The 24,755-nt window shown below is 35.6% G+C and overlaps 1 protein-coding gene across 1 annotated transcript in view; it reads right to left on the minus strand.

Annotated features, from left to right (window-relative positions):
• Nucleotides 1-24,755, minus strand: part of cspg4 (chondroitin sulfate proteoglycan 4) — a 48,704-nt gene that overhangs the window by 10,867 nt on the left and 13,082 nt on the right. The window contains exons 2-5 of the mRNA XM_015343779.2: nucleotides 8,951-9,114; nucleotides 4,148-7,690; nucleotides 2,110-2,577; nucleotides 88-264 (exon numbers count right to left, since the gene is read on the minus strand). Of these exons, the coding sequence (XP_015199265.1) occupies nucleotides 88-264; nucleotides 2,110-2,577; nucleotides 4,148-7,690; nucleotides 8,951-9,114 (4,352 nt within the window). The remainder of the gene's footprint in view (nucleotides 1-87; nucleotides 265-2,109; nucleotides 2,578-4,147; nucleotides 7,691-8,950; nucleotides 9,115-24,755) is intronic.

Genomic DNA, 24,755 nt, shown 5'->3' on the forward strand with positions numbered 1-24,755 from the left:
TTTAATTTTTTTTGTGACTTCTGATCGGGTGCATTTAAAGTATTTGCAGAGCTGACTTCACCTAAGGAAATGAAAAAGTCTTCTTACCTCCAAACCACCATTGACTGTCACTACTGGGGGTTCATCATTGACTGGGAGCACAGTAATGGTGATGGTCACTGGTAGACTCTGCCTCTGAATTTCAAATGCTGTGGCAGTGAGATTGAAACTATCTGATGTAGTTTCAGTGCCATCATGCAGGTAGTAGATCTTTCCTTTTTTCACCTAGGACAAAAAACCACAGTGGGCGGTTAGCTACAATATTTATTTTGTCAGTGTTGATTTAGTGAAATATTTAAAATGAGCACAATAAATTAAGGCAACCAAACATGAGGCAATTTGTTAGATAGTGCTTTTAAAAAACACTTTATGCACCTAGAAGATGAAGAATGAACTACCTCATAACCTTTGTTTTCACAATGTTTTTTCTTTTCATAAAATCACTCTTATCCCTCATCCCTCATCCCTCATTTCTGAGACTTTTTGGAGAGTGTATTTACTGTACTGTCTGATTGCTGAAGAGGCTCATTTTCTTAGGCAATGATAATGCTTCACATATTTAGATTTGGCTGAATTAAAATCTGCACTTAGTAATTTGACAATCACAGAAAAATAATACTTTACTGTAGATCAGAATTCTAAGAGTTAGCCACTGCATTTGCTCAGCTACAAATATAAGTGATTTCTTAAGAACATGATTTCTGCTTATGATGTTATTGAGATTCACTCTGATTTTTACCTCATTCAACTATAATTGTCTGTAAATAGAAAAGCTTTACTGTTCAGTAACAGATAAGCACATTGTTTCAATTCAGGAAAAGATTCTTTTGTTCCATGTGTAATTCTTCTTGTGGAGTGGGAAAGAAATGTGTAGTCCTAGTTTCAAATAAGGTCCTCCACAACAATAAGGAAATGGTTCAGTTATTTTGAACATCTCACATAGTAGGTACTGTATATTGTGAGGCCAAGATAATGTAAAATAAGACTTACTGCATACTGAAGTCTAATGAGTAATTAGCATGCAACATGGTGCATGACGGGCAACTGAATACACAACAGGAACCACTTGTTCCATAATTATTGTAGACATAGATTTTATCTAAATACATTAAACTTTCATGCATGAAACACCAATTACCTTCTACTACTGTATATGGTATTTTTGTCACTGCGATACTAATTTAGAGAGCAGCACTGTACTTCTTTGCTCTAAAACATAAACTACAGTGAAGTATAAAGAATGGGTCAAGTCTTCATAAGATTAGTACAATTAAAATATGATAAGAAGTATTATATTTAAATTTTGGATGAAAGAAATAATATGCATTTCTATTAATAAAACCATATGCTGTAATCTCTGAGAACTGAGTTTGCCAAGAGGCTTGAAGGATGTTTGCACATACGATTCATTATTATAGGAATTGTAGGAAATGGGCCAGTTCAGTTTGGCTCCAGTGACTGTAGTGTTAGCATCAGTTTTTCCACAGCATTAGAAGAGCATAAAAAAGAATGGCACTTAGCAAACTACATATTAAAGTCTTTTGTGTTGTTTTGGTGGAGTGACTAAAAAACTCCACAAGGTTTTGTGATACATCCTAACAAAATGATGGGTTTCCGTGAATAACCACAAATTTGGAAGGTTATCCCATGAATAGACTGCGTTGTACCACAGTGAATAATTCTACACCAATTGAAAAAGATCTTCATTATATTCTTTTACAAACCACAGCATAGTCACAAGCAGCACACAAAGGCGAGCCAAGAAATAACCAGAGGGGTTGTGGCTGAAGGATAATGAAACATACAGCACAAAGCAGACCTGATCCTTAAAACGTTTGTATGTTTATGATCAAAGACATAGACAAAAACTGTCCAAGCATAATGTTTAACCATGCTTGGAGCTCATAGTACCTTCAAATAAACTTCTACAGTATTGACATATGTCAAAAGAACCATGCACTACACTTGACATAACAAAATTGATGACTAAGCAGTATGCTTTAGACCTTTACTTGTTTGAATACTGTAAAATTATGATTTTTCTTACACCAGCTGAGAAAATGTCCTTACCTCATCCAAAGTGAAAAACCCTATGTTGTCCTCATGTTCCCAGTACTTTATGGCACCATGTTGAGGAGGCTCTTCCACAATGAAGTCAATATTGGTAGTGCTGTAGAAAGGATGGGAAATATTGAGGATGTCCTGGTTCAAAGCTTCTGACCCACCTTCCCTAAGAGTGATATTTCTGGCATGGAAGGGAACCATTCTGGGGAGGATCTCAATGTTGATCTGGAGATCCTCCACAGCGGTGAAGCTGTTGGTGACATCCACAGTGAACCAATCACTGCCTTGGATGGGTGTGGAGACATAAAGGATGCGTCCATTGTTGATGTCCTCCTGGGAGAAGGTGTGGATATAGTGAAGGCTGGGTGTGGCTGTGCTCTCTGAGTCATTGATCAACATCACGATGTGGCCCAGGCGGGGAGGCTCTTTAATAGTATACATCATTTCGGAGGGCAGGATGTCATCTTGTTCTACCTGTAAAATACATGTAATATTGGTGTGTCACACCTTGGAATAAAAGTTGTGCATCACCATTGAAAAAATTGATTACATTTTAAAAATAATTTTAAGAAAAACAAATTAGCAATGGAAAAGGGATCAAATGTATAGGTAAATATACAGTATGCCATTGCTAAAATACTGTGTCCTAAAGCAAACTGTATGGGCTACATCAATTCTGATGAAAATTGAGAGTTGAAGTTAAGGGTTATTTGGAGAAATAAGGCTTTATGGTCATGTTTTAGAAATTGCCAATGGTTTTGAATTTACAAAACCATATTTAGTGAAAACTTGCTACAAAGTATAGTTTTAAGTATGTGAACATGACGATCTTTCTCACTAAATATGAACAATGACATTACTGAAAGTTACGGTTTTGTTGAGAGCCATTGCAATTATTGTTGAAGGGAAATACGAAAAGAAATAAATGCTGTGCTGTGCAAAATGTATCAGTAGGCAAAAGTTAATTGTGACCAGACGTATAGAGTTTCAGATGAAGACTGTGGTATGGTTCAGAATATGTGTTTTCTATTAAAACCTTTTTATGCAGCTCTTTATACATTTTATGTTATATTGCTTAGATCCTATCCAAGTACTGTTCAAACCCTTGACTTTTTTAATATGAAACCAAATGTACAAATGAATAATGTGTTTCTCTTACTATAAAAGAAATACTGAATGAAGTGAGTAAGAAACATTGCTTTGTAAGTGACAGCTTACCATAAACATCTGACTATTGTTATTCAACAAGTTGCTAAGAAGCAAAAAAAATGGAACTTTTGGCTATTAATATAGTTATATATTGTTTATATACAGTTGTTTTTTAAAAGAAAGGTCATAATGTTTTGGAATATAATTAATATAAATAACTTATTTAGTCATCCCAATGGATGTGTTTACTCATATTTATTAATAAAATGCCTGTTGAGTGGGAAATAAGGCCAAGGTAGTTTTACAATGTTTTTGGCTTATAGCTGTTTCAAATGGCAAGTTATACTGTATGGATCCTGCTCTCTTTGGAGGTAACCCCAAATGCAATAACAGCTGGTAATCTTGTGCAACATGTGACAATTGGAGCATAGATCAGGCTGCATAGTGTAGTCAGTCACAGTGTAATATGCACTAGAACAGCACAGAAAAATGTGCTGCTGAACAGCTATTGCATTATTTACACCAAACCAAAGGAGTTTAATGAATAAATGAAATCAATTTAATGAAATCTCTCAGAATACTGAAAATTACTGTTTCCTCCCCATAACATATCACATGCAAGCATGATAAAAGATAAGCCATGCCACCTGCTAGCTTTTTGTAAAAGAAATTCATGAAGAGTGGGATTGCTTAAATGTGCCTTTTCTTCTATGACATCGCATGTATTTTAAAGCAATTCGCAATTACGTGAAACATCAAAAACAGAATAAACACATTTTTTTCAAATTAAATCTCTTAAAAACAAATACAATGTTTAATACGTATAGGCATATTTATTGTTAAGAAGCTGAATTTTCTCACTAACCAAAGATAAAGATAAAAACTATTGAACTACCTTAAGATTGTCTTGTTTTATCTCAGTCGTTTCTTCTTCAAAAGAGTAGATCTTCTCATTGTTGATTATTTGTGGTTGAGACATGTAGCCTTGCTTAAAGATCTTGATTTTGAAAACACCATCCTCAGACAAATGATAAGATTTTACTGTGAAGCCAAAGGAGTCCTTTGACCTGAGGCTTATGTCACTGTGCTGATATGACACTTCTCCTTTGTTTAAATCTCCTTGAGTGAATGTAGTGGTCTCTTCTCCCCTAACAGTAATCTTTCCATCTTTTGGGGGTGTTGTCACTTCATACCTTATCTCACTTGTATCTCTAATATCCATGTTGGACTCTGCACTTAAGACAGTGTTGTCAATGGTCTTAAACCCACCGTGGTCAATTTCAATCATGGTATTACTAACGACATGGAGGTATGGTTCACTAGCCTGAACTTCCAGCAAAGCTGTTGTTTTGTGCAAACCATCAGACACCTGCAACTGAAACCTCTCACGATCAGCTCCATGGTGCACAAAGAGTACCTTTTTATCCCTAAGATCAGCTTGGGTAAAGCGGTAAAGTGGCTGGGAGACATCTTCAGCCGACACAATATTCCCAGAAAGAATGCCCATGCGCACATAGACCAGCTGGGTGTCATTGAAGTCCGAATCATCGTCCTTGAATAGGATGTCATCGGTGGTTAACAAACGCTGTCCATTTCTCACCACATTGAAAGTCCTGTTGACTACTCGGAGTGGTACATGGTCATTGTGGGATTGTATAGATATACTGAACATTCCACTTAATGTTTCTTGCAACATGGCATTAATTGTTGAGCTGTCTGTGGTTTGTTCAAGAATAAGGAATTTAAACTTATCCTCATTGCTCTCTGATCCATCATGCTTGTATATAAGTCTCTGTAACAGTAAGTCTTCATTACTGAACACCTTAATTGCCCCTTCAAATCTAGGCATTCCAGGTGGGGAATCTCTGATAAGCTTACCATGGTTAGGACCATGGATAACCTTATATACATAATCTGTCACATTTCTAGTCTGAACCCAGAGGTACTCCTTAGTCAGGTAATTCTCTCCACCCTCCAAAACAGTCAGTCTTTCATTTGTTAGGACAGGTACATTTGGATCAGCTAGGATCTTAATTGGGTAGGTATACACAGGTGAATACTGGTTTTCAACAAACACTTGAAACTGAAACTTATCTTCTGTGTCTACTGTTCTGCGGATCCTTACTTTGTAGATGAGATGACCATTCCATAGGTCTTGTTGACTGAATGAATCTCCTTTTGAAAGGTCTCGACCAAATAGTGACAAAGTACCTTTAGATGGAGCTTCCAAAAGCCTATATTTCAAAGAATTGTAATCCACACTTCGTCCCTTTAGAGCAGCCTCAAGTTCTGTTTGTTTTATAACCTTTTGTTCTCCACTTTCTATTTGTAATGGGATCAGCTTAGAAATTGTTACTTCAGATGGCTTGATCTTGATCAACATAGTGTTGTTGCTAAGAATTATTCGACCTAGCTGTACATCAAACTTGACCCGTTCTACCATAATGTCTTCATAATTGTGAGTATCTGTACTGACATACTTCAAATGTCCTTTTTGTAAATCAGATTGCCGAAAGGTGTTTGTTTGCTTCCATTCCCCATTAATTGTATGAATCTGCAGTTCTCCAAAATGGAGATCCTCAATCACATTGTACATAATGTCCCCATTCTGTGGTGTTGAAGACACTGCTAAATTATGGATTCCAATCAATGAAGCCCCACCCTGAGAAAGAATGAGGCCAGTATTTGTTACAAGTGTGATCTGAGGTTGTCTTGCTGAAAGTCTGAGGGTGGCTGACTGGCTCAATGAGCTTCCATCAGAAACCTGTATTTTCAGCTCAGCCATAGTGCCGGTTTTGTGGACGTAGTAAATGTTTTCATCTTTAAGTTCCTTACATGTAAACTCCAAAATATTATGACCAGGTTGCTGTGCTTTTTCTAGAATACCTTCCTCAGTGCTGGGTCCCGAGACAATTGTAAACTTCAGTTCATCACAAATGGTGTCTGTATCCACAACTTTGATAAGATTTGCAGTTAAGAGTGTCCGTGCATACTCTGAGATGAAGATGTCTCCTCCACTTAACTGAGGTATATCATTGATGGGTATTATCTCTACAGGAAGTATATAGTTTTGAGGAGTTTTCAAACATTCTGGAAGGTAGCTATAGCTATGGGCCACAACATCAAATGGTATGTGGTCTGAATATCTTTCCATACCATTATGGATATACTTGACTTTTCCATTGACCACATCCAGTAGAGTAAACTTCTTTGTTCTTCTGTTAATAACATTTAAATCCATTTGACCATTCAATGGCTCGCTCTGAAGAGTGAAGACTATTTGGGATTGCCTGATGCCTAATGCTGTTAGATCTAGAGTAGGTTTTATATTGTTCAGGTTCACAAAGGCTTGCCCACCTTCAGGAACAGTCAGAGACCTGATATCAAGGAGCCTAGTGATGTTGCGGAAGATTTCTGGCATATCAGCTGTAGGGTGACAATGCTGTTCTTCAACATATTGAAATTTAACAGGGGGTGCAGTTGTAGTAAAATCATATTCATATTCATAACCATATTCATCACCTTCACAACTTACATGAATATCTTTGCTAACTGAAATGTCTTGCAGGCTTATATCTTGTTGGTTAAGTTTTATTTCACCCATACAACCAATGAAAGACTCTAGTGTCAAATGATCTTGGAAAGAAGATAACATCCCAGTGCTTCTAAGGACATCTTTTACATTCTCGTCCAAACCTCCCATATATACATTTCCAGTAAGATGCAGGCTTTCTGAACCACTCAGAGGAACCATGATGCTCTGACTGTCCACAGTGATTTCGAACATACTAGAATGTATTTGTACTTTAACTCTGTGCCACTGATTATCATCCATCTGTACATAGGGGTTGTCCAAAACAACCACTCCATTTCCCAGGTCTGCAATACCCTTGAGGTAGCCTCCTACGGACCACAAACCTATAAATCTTGACTGGTGATCAAGATGAAAAAAACAAAGTGAATTTTCAATAGTGGTCTTCATTAGTAGCTCAAGAGTCAGGCCATCCACCATGTTCCATATTGGCAAGGAATAATATGAATTTGCACTAATAAAACTGATAGCTTCCCCTTTGCCGCCCTGAAATTCACTGCTACAGCCCTCTTTAGTCTCATGGCATGTAGGCTGCTCTGCTGATAAAAGGTCAAAGTCATTGGACTCAAAGCGTACATTCCCCATGCAGCCCCGGAACTGAGGGACAGATTCTTCCAGGTAAGGTCGCTCAAGATTCCCTTTGCCACCTAAGTAAAATCCCAGATCAATGTTGAGATCCTGTTTGATACCGGGGAGCATAACAACACTGGGGAAAATTTCATCAATCACCATAGTTAAATTGGTCTCTTGTAAAGTTAGTGTCACGTGGTGGTCCATTAAGTTATTTAGCTGTAGACCAAGAGCAGATGAAACAGCCACTTCACCAGATCCCATGTCCAGACGTGCCTGCAAAAAAAACTTGTGTATTTATTTCTTAATTTTAAAAATGTTCAGTATTTGCAATCTTTAATCAGTTCTGCTGATGTGTAATATGAATTGGCTTCATTACTCTGCTTTCCTCCCCACTGATAGCTGATGTGTGGTGAGCGTTTTGGTGCACTATGGCTGCCGTTGCATCATCCATGTGGGGCTGCACATTGGTCGTGGTGGAGGGGATCCCCATTAAATGTAAAGCTCTTTGAGTGGAGTGTACAGAATATATGTGTAAGCAATTATTATTATAATTATTATAATATGGAAAGAAGGAGGATTTGTTTACTGTTTTTGATCATTCTATCAAGGATTTGCTTGTATTATAACCACTAAATTCCTAATGAAAGTATTGCCCATTTGAGATACCATACTATACAGTATACATAGAGTATACTGTACACAATATAAATTAGAATGTTTGCAATTATATAAAATAATGCAGACTATTTTCTGAATCTCAACTAAAAACTCTTGTGTATCATCCATGCATGCTTATTAAACTTTTGTTTTGATGGTAATTGTCAATTTCACTGTCAATTTCACTTTTTATATAAATGTTATATAATTATTATATAAATATCAGACATTAAGTGAAATGAGCCCATAGATGATTTATACTAATCATATACTGGTTCATATTGGGGACAGTATTGTGACTGAAAAGATACAAAGCTCAAAGGATAACAGGATGATATGTACAGTATACGTAAACAGGAAAGTAGTAGGTACATTGTGTATAATAATAAAATAACACCCACATTTGATGACTAATACGTTTGATGACTACAGCATTTATACTACTATGTAAATAAATAACTTATTAAATCATCTAAGATATGATTTTATTAGAATAAATTTTATTATAAGCTCCTTAAAATAATAATTTCTGATTTTCAAGTTGTTTTAAAGAAAAATATTCAAGCACATACCTTTGGAACCTATGGGCAAAATATGTTCTAAATAAGATGCAGTTGTTCGGTTATTTGTTATTTTGTTAAGTGTTAAGATTTGTAATTCAAAGAGAATGAGCTGTCTTGAGGAAATACATTCATTTGTCTATTTTGCCCAAAGTGCATGACCGGTAACAACTGTAATTTTACTATAGTGGTACAACATCGACACATTTACGGAAATGTTAGGAATTTTGAGGTTCTGTACCAGGGAAATTGAATGGGATGCTTTCAATCTAATTTTTTATTTTTGAGGGCTTCTGGAAACCCTTGTTGCATTCACCTGTAACCTGCCATTCCGGAGCTCTAGTACAAGGTAGTCTGAGATTCCTCCAGCCAGAAAGAGGAGGCCACTGCGCTTTCCCGTTTGAAACTGCAGTGAGAGATGGAATGATGTGACATCCTGGACAGCCTGGATCTTGCAGAAACTTGCTCCAAAGTACGATACTGTAATAGAAAATAGTTAACAGACTTTAAGACTCCTACTCATGAAAGCATTCCATGAAGCTGGACATACATTCTTTCATACACATCCTCTCTGTGCTACACAGCCTCCTGTCTCTGCTTTGGTGTTAATGAACTTATTAAATGCACTACAAGCACTTATATTAGATGCTTAAAAACAAGCTGACAGAATGACGAAAGAACATAAGGCTGAAGAACATACATGTAAAATATTGTGATGAAGAATCTCAGAACCTTCTCATTAGCTTATATCTGACTGCATTTCAGATAACTTAAACAAAACATACACTTGAAAATGTTGATATTCAGCCTTTTCAAATTTATGTAAGGGACTAGGGCTCTAGAATTCCTTTTTAAATGAGAATCTCTGCCAAAAGTACATATTTTCTGTGCTAAAATTGTTTATACACCACATATACAGTATAATCTCTCAAGGTTTAGATTTCCTCTCCAGGATCTCTCACGGATTCCCTCTTATATCATGACGTCAGTAGACATCCCCTGACCATTTGGTAGGGCATCCCAGAATCTTGTGCACTCTTCCCAGGCCTTAGTGTCTTTCTTCCTTTCTCCCTTGGGATACTAAACAAACATAGCCACCTGCCCTTTTTAGAATTCTGTGATTGCAGAGTACTCAGAAAGTCAATTGTTTCTCATTCCTTGTTCTCCTAAATAAGAACTGAGCTCTCTGAGGTCCCATCCAGGTCAGTGTTTTCCGCAGCTGAAGCCAAGAAGGGGCTTTCACAACCACCCACTCACTCTCAAACAGGCAGCAAAACTAGAGGTCACATAGAAAGACTATCTGAAAAGCTCCAGAGGGGAACTGTTCTGCTACTTGTCCAAGACCAGACAATACTGTGGCTTGAAGAGAAAAGAGGGGGACGATGATTATACTGTACTTAGAACAGTTCTGAACATTCTTTGGAGGTTACAGATATCAAATAATGGGTCTTATTTCCTCATCGATTTTAAGTAAATTTAAAGTAAATTTCAGTTTAGATGAATCGCAGAATATCACCTCTTTATGTTTAAGTTAAAAATGCCTGCAAAAGTGAAATGAATTTGGTGACATAATCTTGCCAGTTAACTTAAGCCAATGAAACATAAACCTCAAAGACTTAATCACAATTGAACAGGAAATAACCGGAAAGCTTTTGAATATCTACTATTGACTAAGGCTGAATGTATTCTATAACAGCCAAATAAAAAAAATCAAATTAAAATGTTGTAATTGTCTGCCTCAGAGAAGAAATATTAGAGGTTGTTTTTACATTTCTTATCCAAATTACAATCCTTGTTTGTAAAAAGAAAAAATAATGCATTATGAATGTTATTTAAGCCGTATATTACCAATACAAACCTTTGCATTCTTTATGTGTTTTGTGAACATTAAGAGTTTAAGTATACTTCCAAGAATTTGCTGTGCTTTTTAAAGGGTAATATAGGTGTGATTCATAGTGATTATAAAAAAAACAAAAATGTTGTTTGCAGAATTATATTTAATAATTTTGACTAAACCACCTGGCTGTAAATCCAAGGGTTTTCACAGAATGCATAACAAATATCAGCCAGACAAAGAATAGTACAAAAAGTGTCATTTACTAAAAATTCTTTGATGCACAAAATGTTTTAGAAAAACAAAAATTGAACATAGTTTCTGCAAGGAATTCCCTTCTAGTAGTTTCAATTATCAGGCCTACAATTACCTAAGCTGTTTAATACCACAAAGATGGCTAGTTTGCTACATCATACTGTAAGTGTCAGGTTAAATACCCTAAGCACCATCCCTGGCTCCTATTGATGGACAGATCCTCTATTTTCATCACAGGCGATTCAGCGTCTGTAAGCTCACAGAATGGTGGAATAAACAAAGACAACAGTGTGGATCCATAGCAACTAGAACAAACATACACATATATTAAATGAACACAATGCTTATTTATAATAACCACAATGCAAATACAAAGATAATGAATCTGAAAGCTTACGAGAGACTCTAGCAGAGGCCATGTGACAAGGGTTTCCGTTGTCAAACTAGAGAAATATTGGCAATATTGGCAAATATGATCCACAGAAGAAGAGATCTAGAACCACTGCTTTTAAAAGCAGCTATAAGACTAATAAGAACAGCTATAAGATGAACAACACTATTTTGTTTATTTCTTCTAATGTACCACCTCCCATCTTTAACACTTCACATGCATCTTTAGGTTCCATATTTGAATGTTTTCAAACACATTCCCAAATTTCCAAATCATGTGATACAAAATAGTTTGCATTACGATTTTATACTAAATCTTGAAAACTGGTCTAAAGTTACAAATACTTTGGAAATCACCATTAGTTGAAATTTTGTGAAGAAAATTCTATTTGAATCAACCAAATCTGGATCCTGTATGTATTTTACTTTTTAATCAAATTAATGAATATAATACAGTCTGACAGTGTTTTAAGATCTACCCTTCTCCCAGGTTAGAACATCTGCATGTATAATGTTACAATAATTAACATCTGGCTAGTATCAACATTTGTTGTTCTCAGGATCTTCAAAGCAAGAAAGGAACTGGGAGTTTGCTGAGTGGAAGAGGGTCTGAAACACAGTGTTCAAAGAAATCCTCCAGTTTAACTCGATTAATTAAGTTCTGGGTAAAAGATTAAGAGTCATCATCGTTTGAGGAACAGAGGATAAAAACAGGAGGTAGCCAACAGAGAAGACAGGACAGAAGAGAAAAGAAAAGAAGACACACAGAGAGAGAGAGAGAAGAACAGGAGAGAGGAGAAGAGACAGTGGATTGGGAGTTCTCTGTTCCCATCAGCCTTTAAGACCCAAATGAGTTAAGTATTTAAAAAATCTGTTAAGAGCGCTTTCCATTCTGTTGTTTTTAGAAAAATTTGATTGCCTGTATAGAGAAAATGGTCTTTCCTGGTTTGTGGATGCATTTACAGAATATGCACATAGGTTATATAACATATGTTTATGGAACAAGTAAAGATTTATTCCATACTGAAAAGAGAAGAAAAGAAACACAACGTTTTGGCTGTGAAACCTTCTTCGGGTGTGAACCTTCTTCACAGAAGAAGAAGCCAAAACGTTGTTTCCTTTCTTCTCTTTTCAGCATGGAATTTACTTGTTCCTTTGTAGCCTACACATGCTGACGCAGCTACCTACTTGAACTACTTCAGATTTTAAGTTTATGTTGTGTGTTGTTTAGTTTGTGTTGTGTCATTTTTAATATTTTTTATTTAAGACAGCATGCCAGTTTTATTACTTTTTTCACCAAAGCTGTGCCAGAGAACAAAGAACAGGTGCCTCAACTGAAAACAACTAAACAGGGTATATTTTTGGCAAACTTTACAATTTGGGGGTTATGATATTTTTTTATTGACTAACCCACTCAGTCACCTCTTGTATTCTCTATTTTTGTAACCTCTATATCTGTAATAATAACATCTGCCTGTATTAAAAATCCAGTAAAAGCTAAATTAAGTGATGAAATTTCAAAAAGCTTTCATGGACCAAAGTAGTTAAGTTGAATCAATGGCAAACAAATTTGATATCTGTGTTTTATGCCAATTTATGCTGTTGCTCTTGTTTTTTTGTGTCTAAGATAAATAGAAAGGAAGCTTTGGTATGATAAATTATCAGTCATACAGTACTTATACTTTAGAATGGTGTACTCTTGTGAATAATGATGTAAAGTTTCTGAGTGATTCTAGGCTAATCTTTGGGCAGTTCGTTTCAATGAAATACAAAACTGAATTCAAACACCTAGAGCACATTTTTCAGCTTATCAGAAACATCTGCTGTAAAATGACATCAGCTTGTTGTAGGCTCTTTCTTATGCAATTCTGTCATAGAATTAAGCACGGTCCAGTTTTACATTTATGGTCTGCAGCTCCTAGCACTACATTTTTACCCACTTCCAGCCAAAATGTTTGGCCAGCAGAGAAATTCCTTTTTATTAATCTAGGAGCTAGTTCCCCTTAAAGCCTCAGAAATAACACTCCTCTCCACCACCACTGCAAAGCTGTTCCCTGTACACAGACTGTTTGATTCACCCCAGGAAACAGTGTGTTATTGTGTGAGTACATTAGGCTGAGTCCTGGCCAATGCAGATGGCTATAATTTGATGACTGGCTATAGTTTTATTTATAGCACTCAAAGGAAACTGACAGCAATTTTTTCCCAATTCATGTTTCACTGGTTTCTTTTTATTCCCCCCTTTGCCTTATATGAATCAGCGTAAGACTCATGTGTTCTGTAACTTATAGAGGAGAAAATTGGCGGCAAGGAAGCTGTGATATACACTGGTTTTTCCATTTCTGATAAATTTAGATTGGCAATAATGGAGGCCCTATGGTAATGAAAAAGAACCATGTTTTATTTAGGAGCAAATAAAGGTTAATTCCACTCTGCAAATTGTCAGATGTCATGTATGCTCCTTCACTTAAACATTGTGAGTTTTGTTTTTACTTTTCAGCACAAACCTTTACTTGTTCCTTTGCAACTCACATACTGTATTAATGCAGCTGCCTCACTCTGAAATTTTACTCTTGTAATTAGAAATACACTTAATATTCTCCACACAAGTAATTGGTGAAATACATATCCAAATCCATTTTTGCCTTAGGATCCCACTAATAAAACTGTCCAAACATGTAAAGAACAGTGGTCAGAGATACTGTACAATATGTTTCAGTACTTTCTTGTATTAAATTAAAGATTAATTTATGTAGCCTTTTCAGTCATACTGTAGGGTTTTGAAACAAAAATGTTCCATTTGAGATACAGTTCAGCCTGCTGGAATAGATGTTGAAAAACAGAACCTCCAAACATGCTTCAAAGATATAAAAAAACACTTTATTGTCTTGAGTTTTGAAAAGACCATATTTAAAACTTTAACTTTCATGCTATTAGTGAACATTAGTTATTTTGAAAAAGATCTATATAGTACTAGTAAGATTTTCTTCTGTTGTTGCTGGATGAACACTGACCATGACTGGAAAGACTTAGTCAGAGTCTCTCATAAAAGCAAGAGAAGTATTTTTATGGACACCATAGGTAGCTCACTGTAGCCTTTATATATAAAGTAAAATTTATTGGGATATTACAACCTTCACCATCTACTGAAGTGTTTTTACTCTTCTGCTGCTTAGTATCTGTGGTTAGGAAAATCTGTGAAATAAAGCAAATATTTAGAGAAATAACTAATTAGACTACTAATTGAAAATATATAATTGGAAAAGTAATGTCAAAAACGAACTGAAAAATAAAAGGACACTAATTGAATAAAAACTCTAACATAGACAATATTCTTTAAAGTATGTGATGCACTCAGCTTCTGAGACATGTAAAATGAATTATTGTCCTTGAACAAGAACAAGTAGAGAGCATTCCAACCTTCTCCAAGCCTTATGTTTATTTAGAACAAAATAAAATAAAGAAAATCTCACAGTTGTTCTCTTGGTTGTCTCTATCATTAATATACTGTCTCTGACATGCTTTAAAGACTTTGCAAGAAACAGATTTCAGTTGCAAGCAAATTTTTATCTATTTTTGCAATGTACACATTTGCTTTTCTCTCTCAAAAAACATATCTGAGCAAAACATTTTTTCATTTTTCGGAAGAGAAAATTGTAAAATGACATACATATGCTGAGGAATTAAAATATAGGGTATCCTTGCTAAGTAACTTTAATGAAGAATTCAGACAAAAATTACAGAAAAGATATAGAACCCTTAATTTGCCGTATTACCAGTTTTCTATGATAAATTGTTCTTAAAAATTTACATAATCTTTTAACTGCTGCTTACATATTATTTACTGTATCAGGTCAATGGCTTGTAATAATACATATAGGCATATATACAGTATAAGACATACAGTACTAGAATAGATGGGAGTTTCCAACACATACACAGCCATTTGTGAACCATATCTATCCATCAATTTTCAAAACACTTTATTCAATGCAAGGTATTGGGGGAGCCATAGCCTTTCCAGGCAAACAATGGGTGCAGGGCAGGATACACCCTGGATGGGACACCATGCCATTGCAGGCCACACACAGGCATAGACTAACACACATTAACACCAGAGGCAATTTTTCCTGAAGACAACCTACCAGTACGTCTTAGAACTGTGGAAGGAAACCAGAGCACCAAGAGAAAACCCACACAAACATCAGGGGAACATACAAACTCCACAGATAGCACCCCAGGAATTTAATCCAGGGCCCTGGAACTGCGAGGCAGCAATGCTAACCACTGCACCGCTGTGCCCTCCTGGGAATTATATCATCATACCCAAACTGCAGTTCCTTTCTTAGGAGGAAAGAGAGATGAGCTGGATCAGAGAGATGGGGCACTATTCAAAGCTGCACTGTGACTGAGCCATGTTAATGCTCATGGTTTACCACAGCATTTTGTTTAATGAATTCCAGTAGGGAAACCAGATGTTCTCAGGAGCATTATATATATTTTTTCTTGGACGGTTATTATAATTGGTTTTGTAGTTTCTGACTGATTTTTTTAATGCCCCTCATATACAGATTAATGCTTTTAACTAGATGAATAAGGATTATTTTGCAAACTTCTCATGGAAAGGTGTCCAATTGGTTAAGTGACCACTATTCTGCATAACCATATACAGTAGGCATTCAAGGTTGTGTTTCGTGGATCACTAAAGGGAACTAAAAGCATTTTAGGATGATGGAGGGAAACACTTTTAGGTTATTCGTAAAGTGAAGGACCCAGCCTGTGGTTCTAATGTGTGATAACCACGCTAAGCTAAACAGGCTCAGTGTAATTAGTAAAGTTACAAATTTGCCAATATCAAGGTCACAAAGGATACTGTATACTGTATATGCATACTGTTTCTACATAAACTTTATTAAACCAAATAAGAGCACCTGAGAGAACAAAAGCACAGCAGCATGTGACTCTAGTAGATCTGAGTCTTCTGTGAGGGGCAAAAGCTAATCAGGTTACGTTTTGGTTGGTATGGGGGCAAATTAACTTTCTATTCATTCTCAATGCTTAAAATTAAAAAAATAATAAGAAAATTAAGCACAATACCAAAATCTGTGTATGTCTGGTGATTTCATTTTGTAACAGACTAAACAAATCAGACTCTTCATGAAGCACATTGTGATAGTAGCAAAAGAAAGGGGAGTTTATACTGTATGAGCCTGAACAAAGGGTGCCTCTGTTGCCCTGGCAAGGAACGGAAGCCATCAGCCCCAGGGTCCCTCGGGGCAATTCTAGTTAATTATCCCCATGACACCAGGGTCCCCCACCCTGTCTGAAACAAGCACAAACTTTTTAAAGCACATACATTGTGAGTGTGGACATATGTGTGAGCTCTATGTTTCTGTAAGGTAAATTAAGTCACAGATCAGTAACTTTATACAGCAATAAAAGGCTCCTGAGGACTTCGTTACAGAATTCCTTTGAAGTCCCCTTTCTCTGCAGGCTGGAACATTTGACTCACTCAGTGTGGAGAGAAAGGCCTGGGCTGTTTCCTAGGGAGGCAGTGTGTACTTTGCCTTTTCCTTGCCATACGTCAGCAGACTTGACCTTTCCTTTTCATTCCTCTCAATGAAGGTGGTAAATTAATAGTTGTGTCCAGGATGTATGGAGGAAAAACTGAAAATAGTGGGGATAAATGCATAGGTATACCAGGCTTTGAGGTTCAATTCCAGCGGTTGAATAAAAACACTGTTAATGGATGACTATGAACATTGACTGAGTATTCCTTGTCTTCCCACTTCATTGTTTGTTATATTTCTTTGAGGTATTCTAAAGAGCACAAAGTAGATTTTCAACACTTTAAGAGCAGGTCTTATTGCTTTGCAATAGCTTGAAGTGTAGAGAAAAGATGGCACTTTCTGGAATGAACAGCATATTGGAAAGACTCCACAATAGATTCTATTACATACATTGTATTCAATTCAATTGGAGTACCAAGTTTCAAGTTTTACAGCTGCAGTTTTCCTTAAATGTAAAGCTGTAGGTTAAGCCTGAAGCACAGTAGGCTGGCATAACCATTTGATATTTTCTGACTGGATGCTTTTATTGTGAATGCAAAATATTTTCAGACAGAGATATCTGTCACGGAGATCTCTGTAATACATAAAATGATACAGTCTAGAAAGTACTAGATAGGAGATCTTGTTCTTCTGAAAGCAACTAACAGTTGTAAGTAGGTGGAACAAGCATCCTTTCTTTAAGATCCAGACAGTACCTTAAGAAACGAAGGTTTAGAAAAATCAAGACTTTTACAAAAGACAACTGAGAGTACAGTTTGGAGTACAAGGGGTGCATAAAGAGTTCACTGCCATTTTGAATATTTATATGGCAAGCTTTCTTTATTAGAGAGCCTAATCTATAGCAGATGACAATGAACTGTACTAGACTTCTCTCCAACAGCTTAGGTTGGCTACAGTGTGTTTGATATATCTCCCCCCTCACCCCCCTCTCCTTGGCTTCTGATGAATGATTTTCAAGCTGAAAAATTGTGCTTATTTTTTCAGCATTTGCTAGGTTTCCAAGAGCTTGCAATCAGAGCTGTACTGTAGTCGTCACAGCAGCAGCAGACCAGCAGAAACCCTCCACACCCTTAATACAGCTGCCGCCCCTGCCACTGTTTACACTACTGTTCATGGTCACTCCCTGCTTTAACTGCCTTTTTTTTTTATTTGGGACATAGAAACTCATTCAAGTGCAAAAGAACATAAATGCAACCAGCACCTTCTCAAGCTTGGTGCAACAAGGCTGTCAAGCCCTGTATAGAACTGTATGTTCTTGGACTCCTCTTGAAAGATTGCTTGTGATACAGAAATGACTTTTAAAGTGAGTACCATTTCTAAGCATTACAAAGTGTACAATCATGTTAATGAAAACCTTATTCTTAAACCTTATCTTAAGTATTATAGTGGAAAGACTCCCTCCCTTGAATAGTAGGATCTAATCCATTTTACTCCATGATAAAGCTAGTGTAACTCTTAAGAATGTTTCTGTGGTAAATTTACACTATTTTTGCAATTATACTATGGTTTTACCACACTTGTACTATGCATTTATGTGTTGTGTGTGTTGTGGGATCCCGGGTTTACTATACCTTTCTGAGAATTGTCATTTATTATGGTTTCCAGTGCTATTATACACTTTGCTCCATGTTTACTGTGGTAGATGAAGAAGGTGTAGAAACATTTATAAGGGAACCAATTTATAGAGTTGTTAAGCAGACCAGTATTCTCTCTTTAAGAATATTAGTAGCATGTACAGTATGCACTGAACTAAGTGGAAGACAGGTGAAATATAAATGGTTGAGGTCTGTATGCACTCCCCCAATTAACTCTAAGTCACTTTCCTCCAATGCCTTTTCTAATGTAGTTCAAGTAGCTACTGCGTCAGCATGCATTGGCTGCAAAGGAACAATTAAAAGTTTATTCCATGCTGAGAAGTCGGTGGGTCACCTGAAGAAGAACCACAGCTGAAACATTGGGTTTCTTTTCTTCTCTTTTCAGCATGGAATAAACCTTTACTTGTTCCTTTTCTAATGTAATTCTGGCCTCCTGTTCTACTATACAGCATACTTTATGTTTATGTTGTTGGGCTACACCTTAATATCCTGTTCCTAGCATCACACTCACTGTATCACTTGAGTTTTATTATTTTATTGAGAGCCTTTTGCACTCTGCATGCCTCAGATGCATTCCAGTCATTTCTTACAGAATGTTGCTGTAAACAACTTTTGTTAGTGAAGCCAACATGCTGTAAATTATTTTTTTTTCAAATTCTGTTCTCTGTTGGGACGTATATTTTTTTCAGTCAACTTTTTGTCTATTCTCTTAAGCATTATGTTGCAAAGTAATATTAATAAATATACAGTTATACCATACAGTATAAGACAAAATATCTATCAAATATAAATTGAATTTTACATTTTGAGATTTTTTGACAGAATATACAAAAACATGCATTGGTTGAAACATTATTGATATTTCGTATTTAAGTGTTTTTTCTTATATACTGTACTATACTTATATAATAATGACATAACATTTGTTAAACCTGTGTGAACATGCATTCTATGCTGTTTGGGAAGCAGTTGTGGACAAAAGGAGATCAAAAGGAGCTTTTATTGGTGAGGGTTCCACCAATAGCCTTTGAGGTGAGGGTAGCCTTTCATTACTAGTTCCTACATTATCATTCTTGTCAGCACATTAGAGCTAACTTACATTTCCTTCTGTTTCTCTTTCACTTGATCTCTTCTTCACAGCACATAAAAAGATCACTTTATGCAGGCAATTTGAGCTCTCAAGAACAGGGGTGTAATCATTCAAATTAAGAATCACAGTTAAGCCGACAAGAATCTCTAAAATCATCTGGGCTATTCAGACAAAAATACATGAATCACTGTGAATTATCATATCAATCTAGAGAAAACAGAGATTTAGTAATGTTTATTGAAATAATATTATCATAGTCAAGTGTGTAAAGCAAATGTTTTTTCTTTGAAGTATGTTTTGGATACCGCTAATATAAAATTAGTTTCTTAATTGTAGAATCGTGTGCTTTCAAGTATGTGTTTCCTGAACAGCTCATCAGTGACAAGATACTCTATAGTCCTCAACATTATTATGTATTATTAACTGCTATATTGCACTTAGCCAAAAGCTGTGTTTTTACTTTAACATGCCAGCCTCAGAACAGTGTTCACAACCCATAAATCAAGCCACATGTTTGTTCTTTGTATCCTTCCACGTTTTCATGCACTAGACTGTACAAAAGTAGAATTAGCACTAGAACTTTGCAAGCATTTATTTTCTTTCAATTTATGGAGGATCTAAAATGTCAACCAGTTTTTTTAATTCGCTTTAATGGTCTAATACAAGTTCCCAGTATGCTTAAATCCAAAATCATCTCCTTGTATGTTCTCTTTCCTGGGTAAGAATCAAAGTGAATTTAGTGCAGTTGTAACTGAACTAACTATAGAGCCTAGCTGTAATCAAAATCAACTGTCTGTCATTATTGTACCAGTAATCGTTTCTGATCACAATTAGAAGTGTCTCTAAAGGAACTGAAAACCCTGTCATTTGTACCTTATTATCAAGATGGAGAAAGTCCTACTGTATGTCATCAACCCCCGACCAAGCCTCAAATATAGGTTAGGATGTAGTTTTGTGCTGGACCTTTCAGCATCCAAATTTAAATACAAATCTTAAAGCACTATACAGTATTCATTTACTCTAATTTCATAGTGGTAAGAAATCTCCATTGTAGTGGAATAGATATTCTACTGACAGCAGTGCTGAACTTTCAGTTATTAAATCAGCTGAAAGAATCTGGTGCGAACTAAAGGTTAACTTTCCTAATGCTGTCATCATTCATTTCTTAACAGTATTCTCTAATGGTATATTCAATTCCTCTCCAGATGGACAGTACCTCTGAGCCTGGAAATTCTCATAGAAGAGTCTTAGTCTGATTAAAGATGTACCTTAACTTTTTAGCTAATCTATTTTCTCTATATTGTTAACATAATTTTTGTCCACATCTTATTATATTGATCATCCATTACTGTGATAAAATTCTTACTCTTATCCATGTAATGGATTTTAATGGATTTTATTGAAAATATACTTCCTAATTACACAAAAATACACAGTTCTACATAAAACTTGCGTGTGTTTCTCACTGTGACATGGGCATCAATAAAATATTTAGAATAAATCCAGGCATTTATTGACATGTTTCTATTTACATTTCTTTTTCTTTTCTTTTTGAATCACCAGAGTGTAATTCAGATTTTTTCACACTTCTACAAAAAGACACTGACATTCACCTAAAGCAATGATGAATATGCCTTATTTTTAGAAAGCAATGAAGACATTTATATATTTAATACATCATATGCATGGCCTCAAATGCTTAGAGCTTTGTAAATTCACGATGTTTGAGGACACTAAATGTTGTCTATACAGCCTTATAAGGCCCATTTGTTTTTATTTGCCTTCACTGCAGTTAAACAAATGTCTGAAATGCCCTGAATTAAAATGTTAATTTGCTGTTTTAAAATGTTATCTTTGTCGGCCTTTAGATGAGCACCATTAATACTGTTGTAGAATAGTGTTCATAAGCAAAATACTGCCACTGTTAATCAACAGGAGTTAATCTGTAAAAATATTATTAAATTTTCACAAGGAATGACAAACACCCAAGATGAAAGTGTCATGGAGTGAAATTGTGGCTTAACCCGCTTGGCTGAGGGCTGACCTCCCGGCCAGAGGACAAGGAGACCAGGACCCCCATGCAGGGGGACCAAGGGGTAGCTGCAGAGGTGGAGGAGGGATGCAAGAGATGTGCAAGAGAGAGAGATAAGGATCTCGTAGGTATTTATAGTGTTTGGGAGAGTAATGGATTGTCAGGAGTGATTGCTAGTTACTCACAGCTGAGTCTGATTGAGCTTGGTTGTTGTCCTCCCTCCCGAACTTTTGTTATAAACTCCATTTCTCACGTTTTTGATGATTTTCTAACTCTAACTGAAATGATAAAGAGCTTTATTTCTGTGCATGTTGTAAAATCATATCAAAAGGTAACATTGAGCATTTATTTAAACATCAATACACATACAAGTTTTTCATTCCAAACTGTACTAAACTAAAGACTGAAGATACGTGTAAGTTAAAACTAGATATCCCATTCTAGAATTTGGGAATTGTAAGTAAATATAGTTATTCTAGCAGTAAAGTTAAAATCAAATGACACATGTTTCATGTGTCAGGTCTTAGTGATTTAACAGCTTGTATTATAAGAATAGATGTATTGAGGAGCTATTAAATTAACCCATATAACTGACATATTAAACAAAACAACAACAGCAAAACTAAACAATGCTTTATCTCTGCTCTGCATAGCTTTGGAAAATGCCATGTGCAAAAATCCGCTACATAGAAACTTCTAAGCCACACATATCCTTCACATGCCTTTTGACAAGTTAAATCCATATGGTTTGCATTTCTTGGTGTCTGGAAAGTCTTTCTGCAGACTTGATGCAACTGATAGATGGTAATTAATCTCCACTGTGAGAATGTTTCTCATTCAGACAGACCACTTGAGAGAGCAATTTTTCTCCTGTTTGTTTACTCTTCATTCCTGTACTGCCTAAGGTTTCATACTGTACATTCTGGGAACAGTCTCCGAACAATATCACTGAAGCTTTCTTAGATAAGAAATCATCTGTTACATTTCTTACATGTTTGTGTATTCTTGTGAAAATCTTGAAACTCTCTTACTGGTTCTACTGACTTCCTCTTTTTTTCTCAACTTTGTTGGATCAACTATAGCTGATGCTACACTTGCGGAGGTTTAAGAACACAAACAGTAGGATGTGGTAAACCACAGATCCTATTGATATAGCAAGCATTGTTATTCAGTAATCATGGCAGCAGCTCATTTTCTCATTTTCCACAGCAACAGTAAAACATAATAAATGGATTCCTAAAAACATATTGTTACATGCACAGAGATGAAAAATTCTGGTAAAAATATCCCATCTAAAAATATTTAGTCACTTTATTCATGGTCTATTTGGTCCAGATGGTGACCACAAGCTTCTTCTTAATGGGAGAATAAATGAGACAAGAATTCCTTGATATACTGTATATTAAATAATTCTGTAAATATATCTGCATTTGGAGAGACTGTTCAGAAATGACTTTCCTTTCTCATTAAAATGACATTTTGCATACTGTACATTACAATTGTCCTTCGAGCTATACATGAAGGTGAAAAAAAATGAAATATCTATATTTAAATTGTAATCAGGTTATTCGGTATGTTTATTCTCAGAAATATCTAATATGTATACATAGCACATGTAAATTAGGTTAATCAAATATTTTGTAGTGTAGTATAAAACATTGTTCTGTGTCTTAAACTGAATGGTTTTCCTCTATTAATTTCATCACGTGCAGTAATCCAGTGTTTACACTGGGGAAACCAGAAAGAGGCTGAAATGTCTAAGCCTTCATTTACTTTCCCTTAAATGTAATAATCATTTGTAAATATCAGTGGCTGCGACATTCCAGCCTTGTGTCTTGGCTTTATAAGGCTTCCTTTTTTTCCTGAGCCAGCACATCCTGTGCTGTCGATGATTCCTTATTATTAGCAGAAAATAAAGAATTGACTACAACATTGAAACAGTAGTTTCACACAACTCAAAACACTATTGTTTTGAGAAACATAAAGGGTGTTTATTTGATCTTCTCAAAATAAAAATAAAAAAATAACATGTTTTTTAAATCTAGTGCATTTTCATGTTGAGGGATCGGTTTAGGTATGCAGAATAAATCACCAGGAATCTATTCTATAACCAGAACATTTACTTTTGGAAAAGGATTTCTAGAGGGGCAAGCCAGGCATTCACATTTAATGTCTAAATATACCTCAATAATGGGGAATGAGACATACTTTATATCCCTATATTTCTATATGCTCTGGACACCTAAATTGACCTATTAAATAAAAAAATAGGTTTAATTAACATTAGTCTCTAACAGGTACACTAGCAACACAAGATAAGGTAGTGTATTTGAATGAATCCACTAAAATAGAATGTAACTGATGATGATGATACTAAATCTATATAGTAATTTTTCTGTTAATGGTTTCAAACGGTGGTGCCATCCATCTCCATTTGTTTTTTTAAATTGTTGGGGGGTCCAGAACATAAATTAAATATACTTTGGCAGATGAAACCATTAAGGAGTTGAAAGAAAGGGAATTAAAATGACACAGTAAGCCATCGTTTCTAATGCCCCATGTCCACATCTTCCTGCTCATCCATCTCTCCACTTGTCCAAACAGAAAAGACTCAGGAAAGCAATACAATATTACACTTTTGTTTCCCTTAGATTTTGAGGACACTGCAAGTGCATACTTAAGAAAAAAACAAATAAACACCAACAGATTGTACTAATGACAAATAAATGAATGATACTAGTCACCAGATTTCTATGTAACGTTATTTCCTGATTAACAGTCCACATGTACACCCTGTGTGAGGTGAGGTAATTAAATCTGGTTGAGTTTTTCTTCTTACTGTTCTAATCCCATTTAACAAATACAGTACAGTATATCAGTCAGGAAACCAAAATTCCACCTTTATTTATATTGAATCTTTTGCCTTCTTAATTCATATTGAAATTCTAGGTTTTGTGATTTTCCTTGCTTATTCATTCAGAACATGTCATCCAGAAGATTGCAGACTGCTGTTGTAATTACTTTTTATGAGCTTTTAAAATTAAACTGTCTTGCTTGAACAGTGGATAAATTGCACCGTTGTTTAATTCCGAGGAAGGTCAAATGCAGTCCCACAAAAACTGCGCTGTGATTAATACAACCCTTATTTTATTTCCAGTGTGGAAAACATTAAAAAAGACATATGGCATATTATTAGCAGCGGTGTAAATAAAAATGCTTTTCATCATGGCCCCCAAATCCTTTTTGAAGTGGAAAAACTGTTCTGTTATAACTAATCAGTTTTTACATTTCCAAAGGTAGGCTAAAGACAAAGGCACATTTGTGACATCAATTCAGAATTCACAATATTTCATGT

This window comes from Lepisosteus oculatus, chromosome 5 (assembly GCF_040954835.1).
Source record: "Lepisosteus oculatus isolate fLepOcu1 chromosome 5, fLepOcu1.hap2, whole genome shotgun sequence".
Lineage (NCBI taxonomy): Eukaryota > Metazoa > Chordata > Actinopteri > Semionotiformes > Lepisosteidae > Lepisosteus > Lepisosteus oculatus.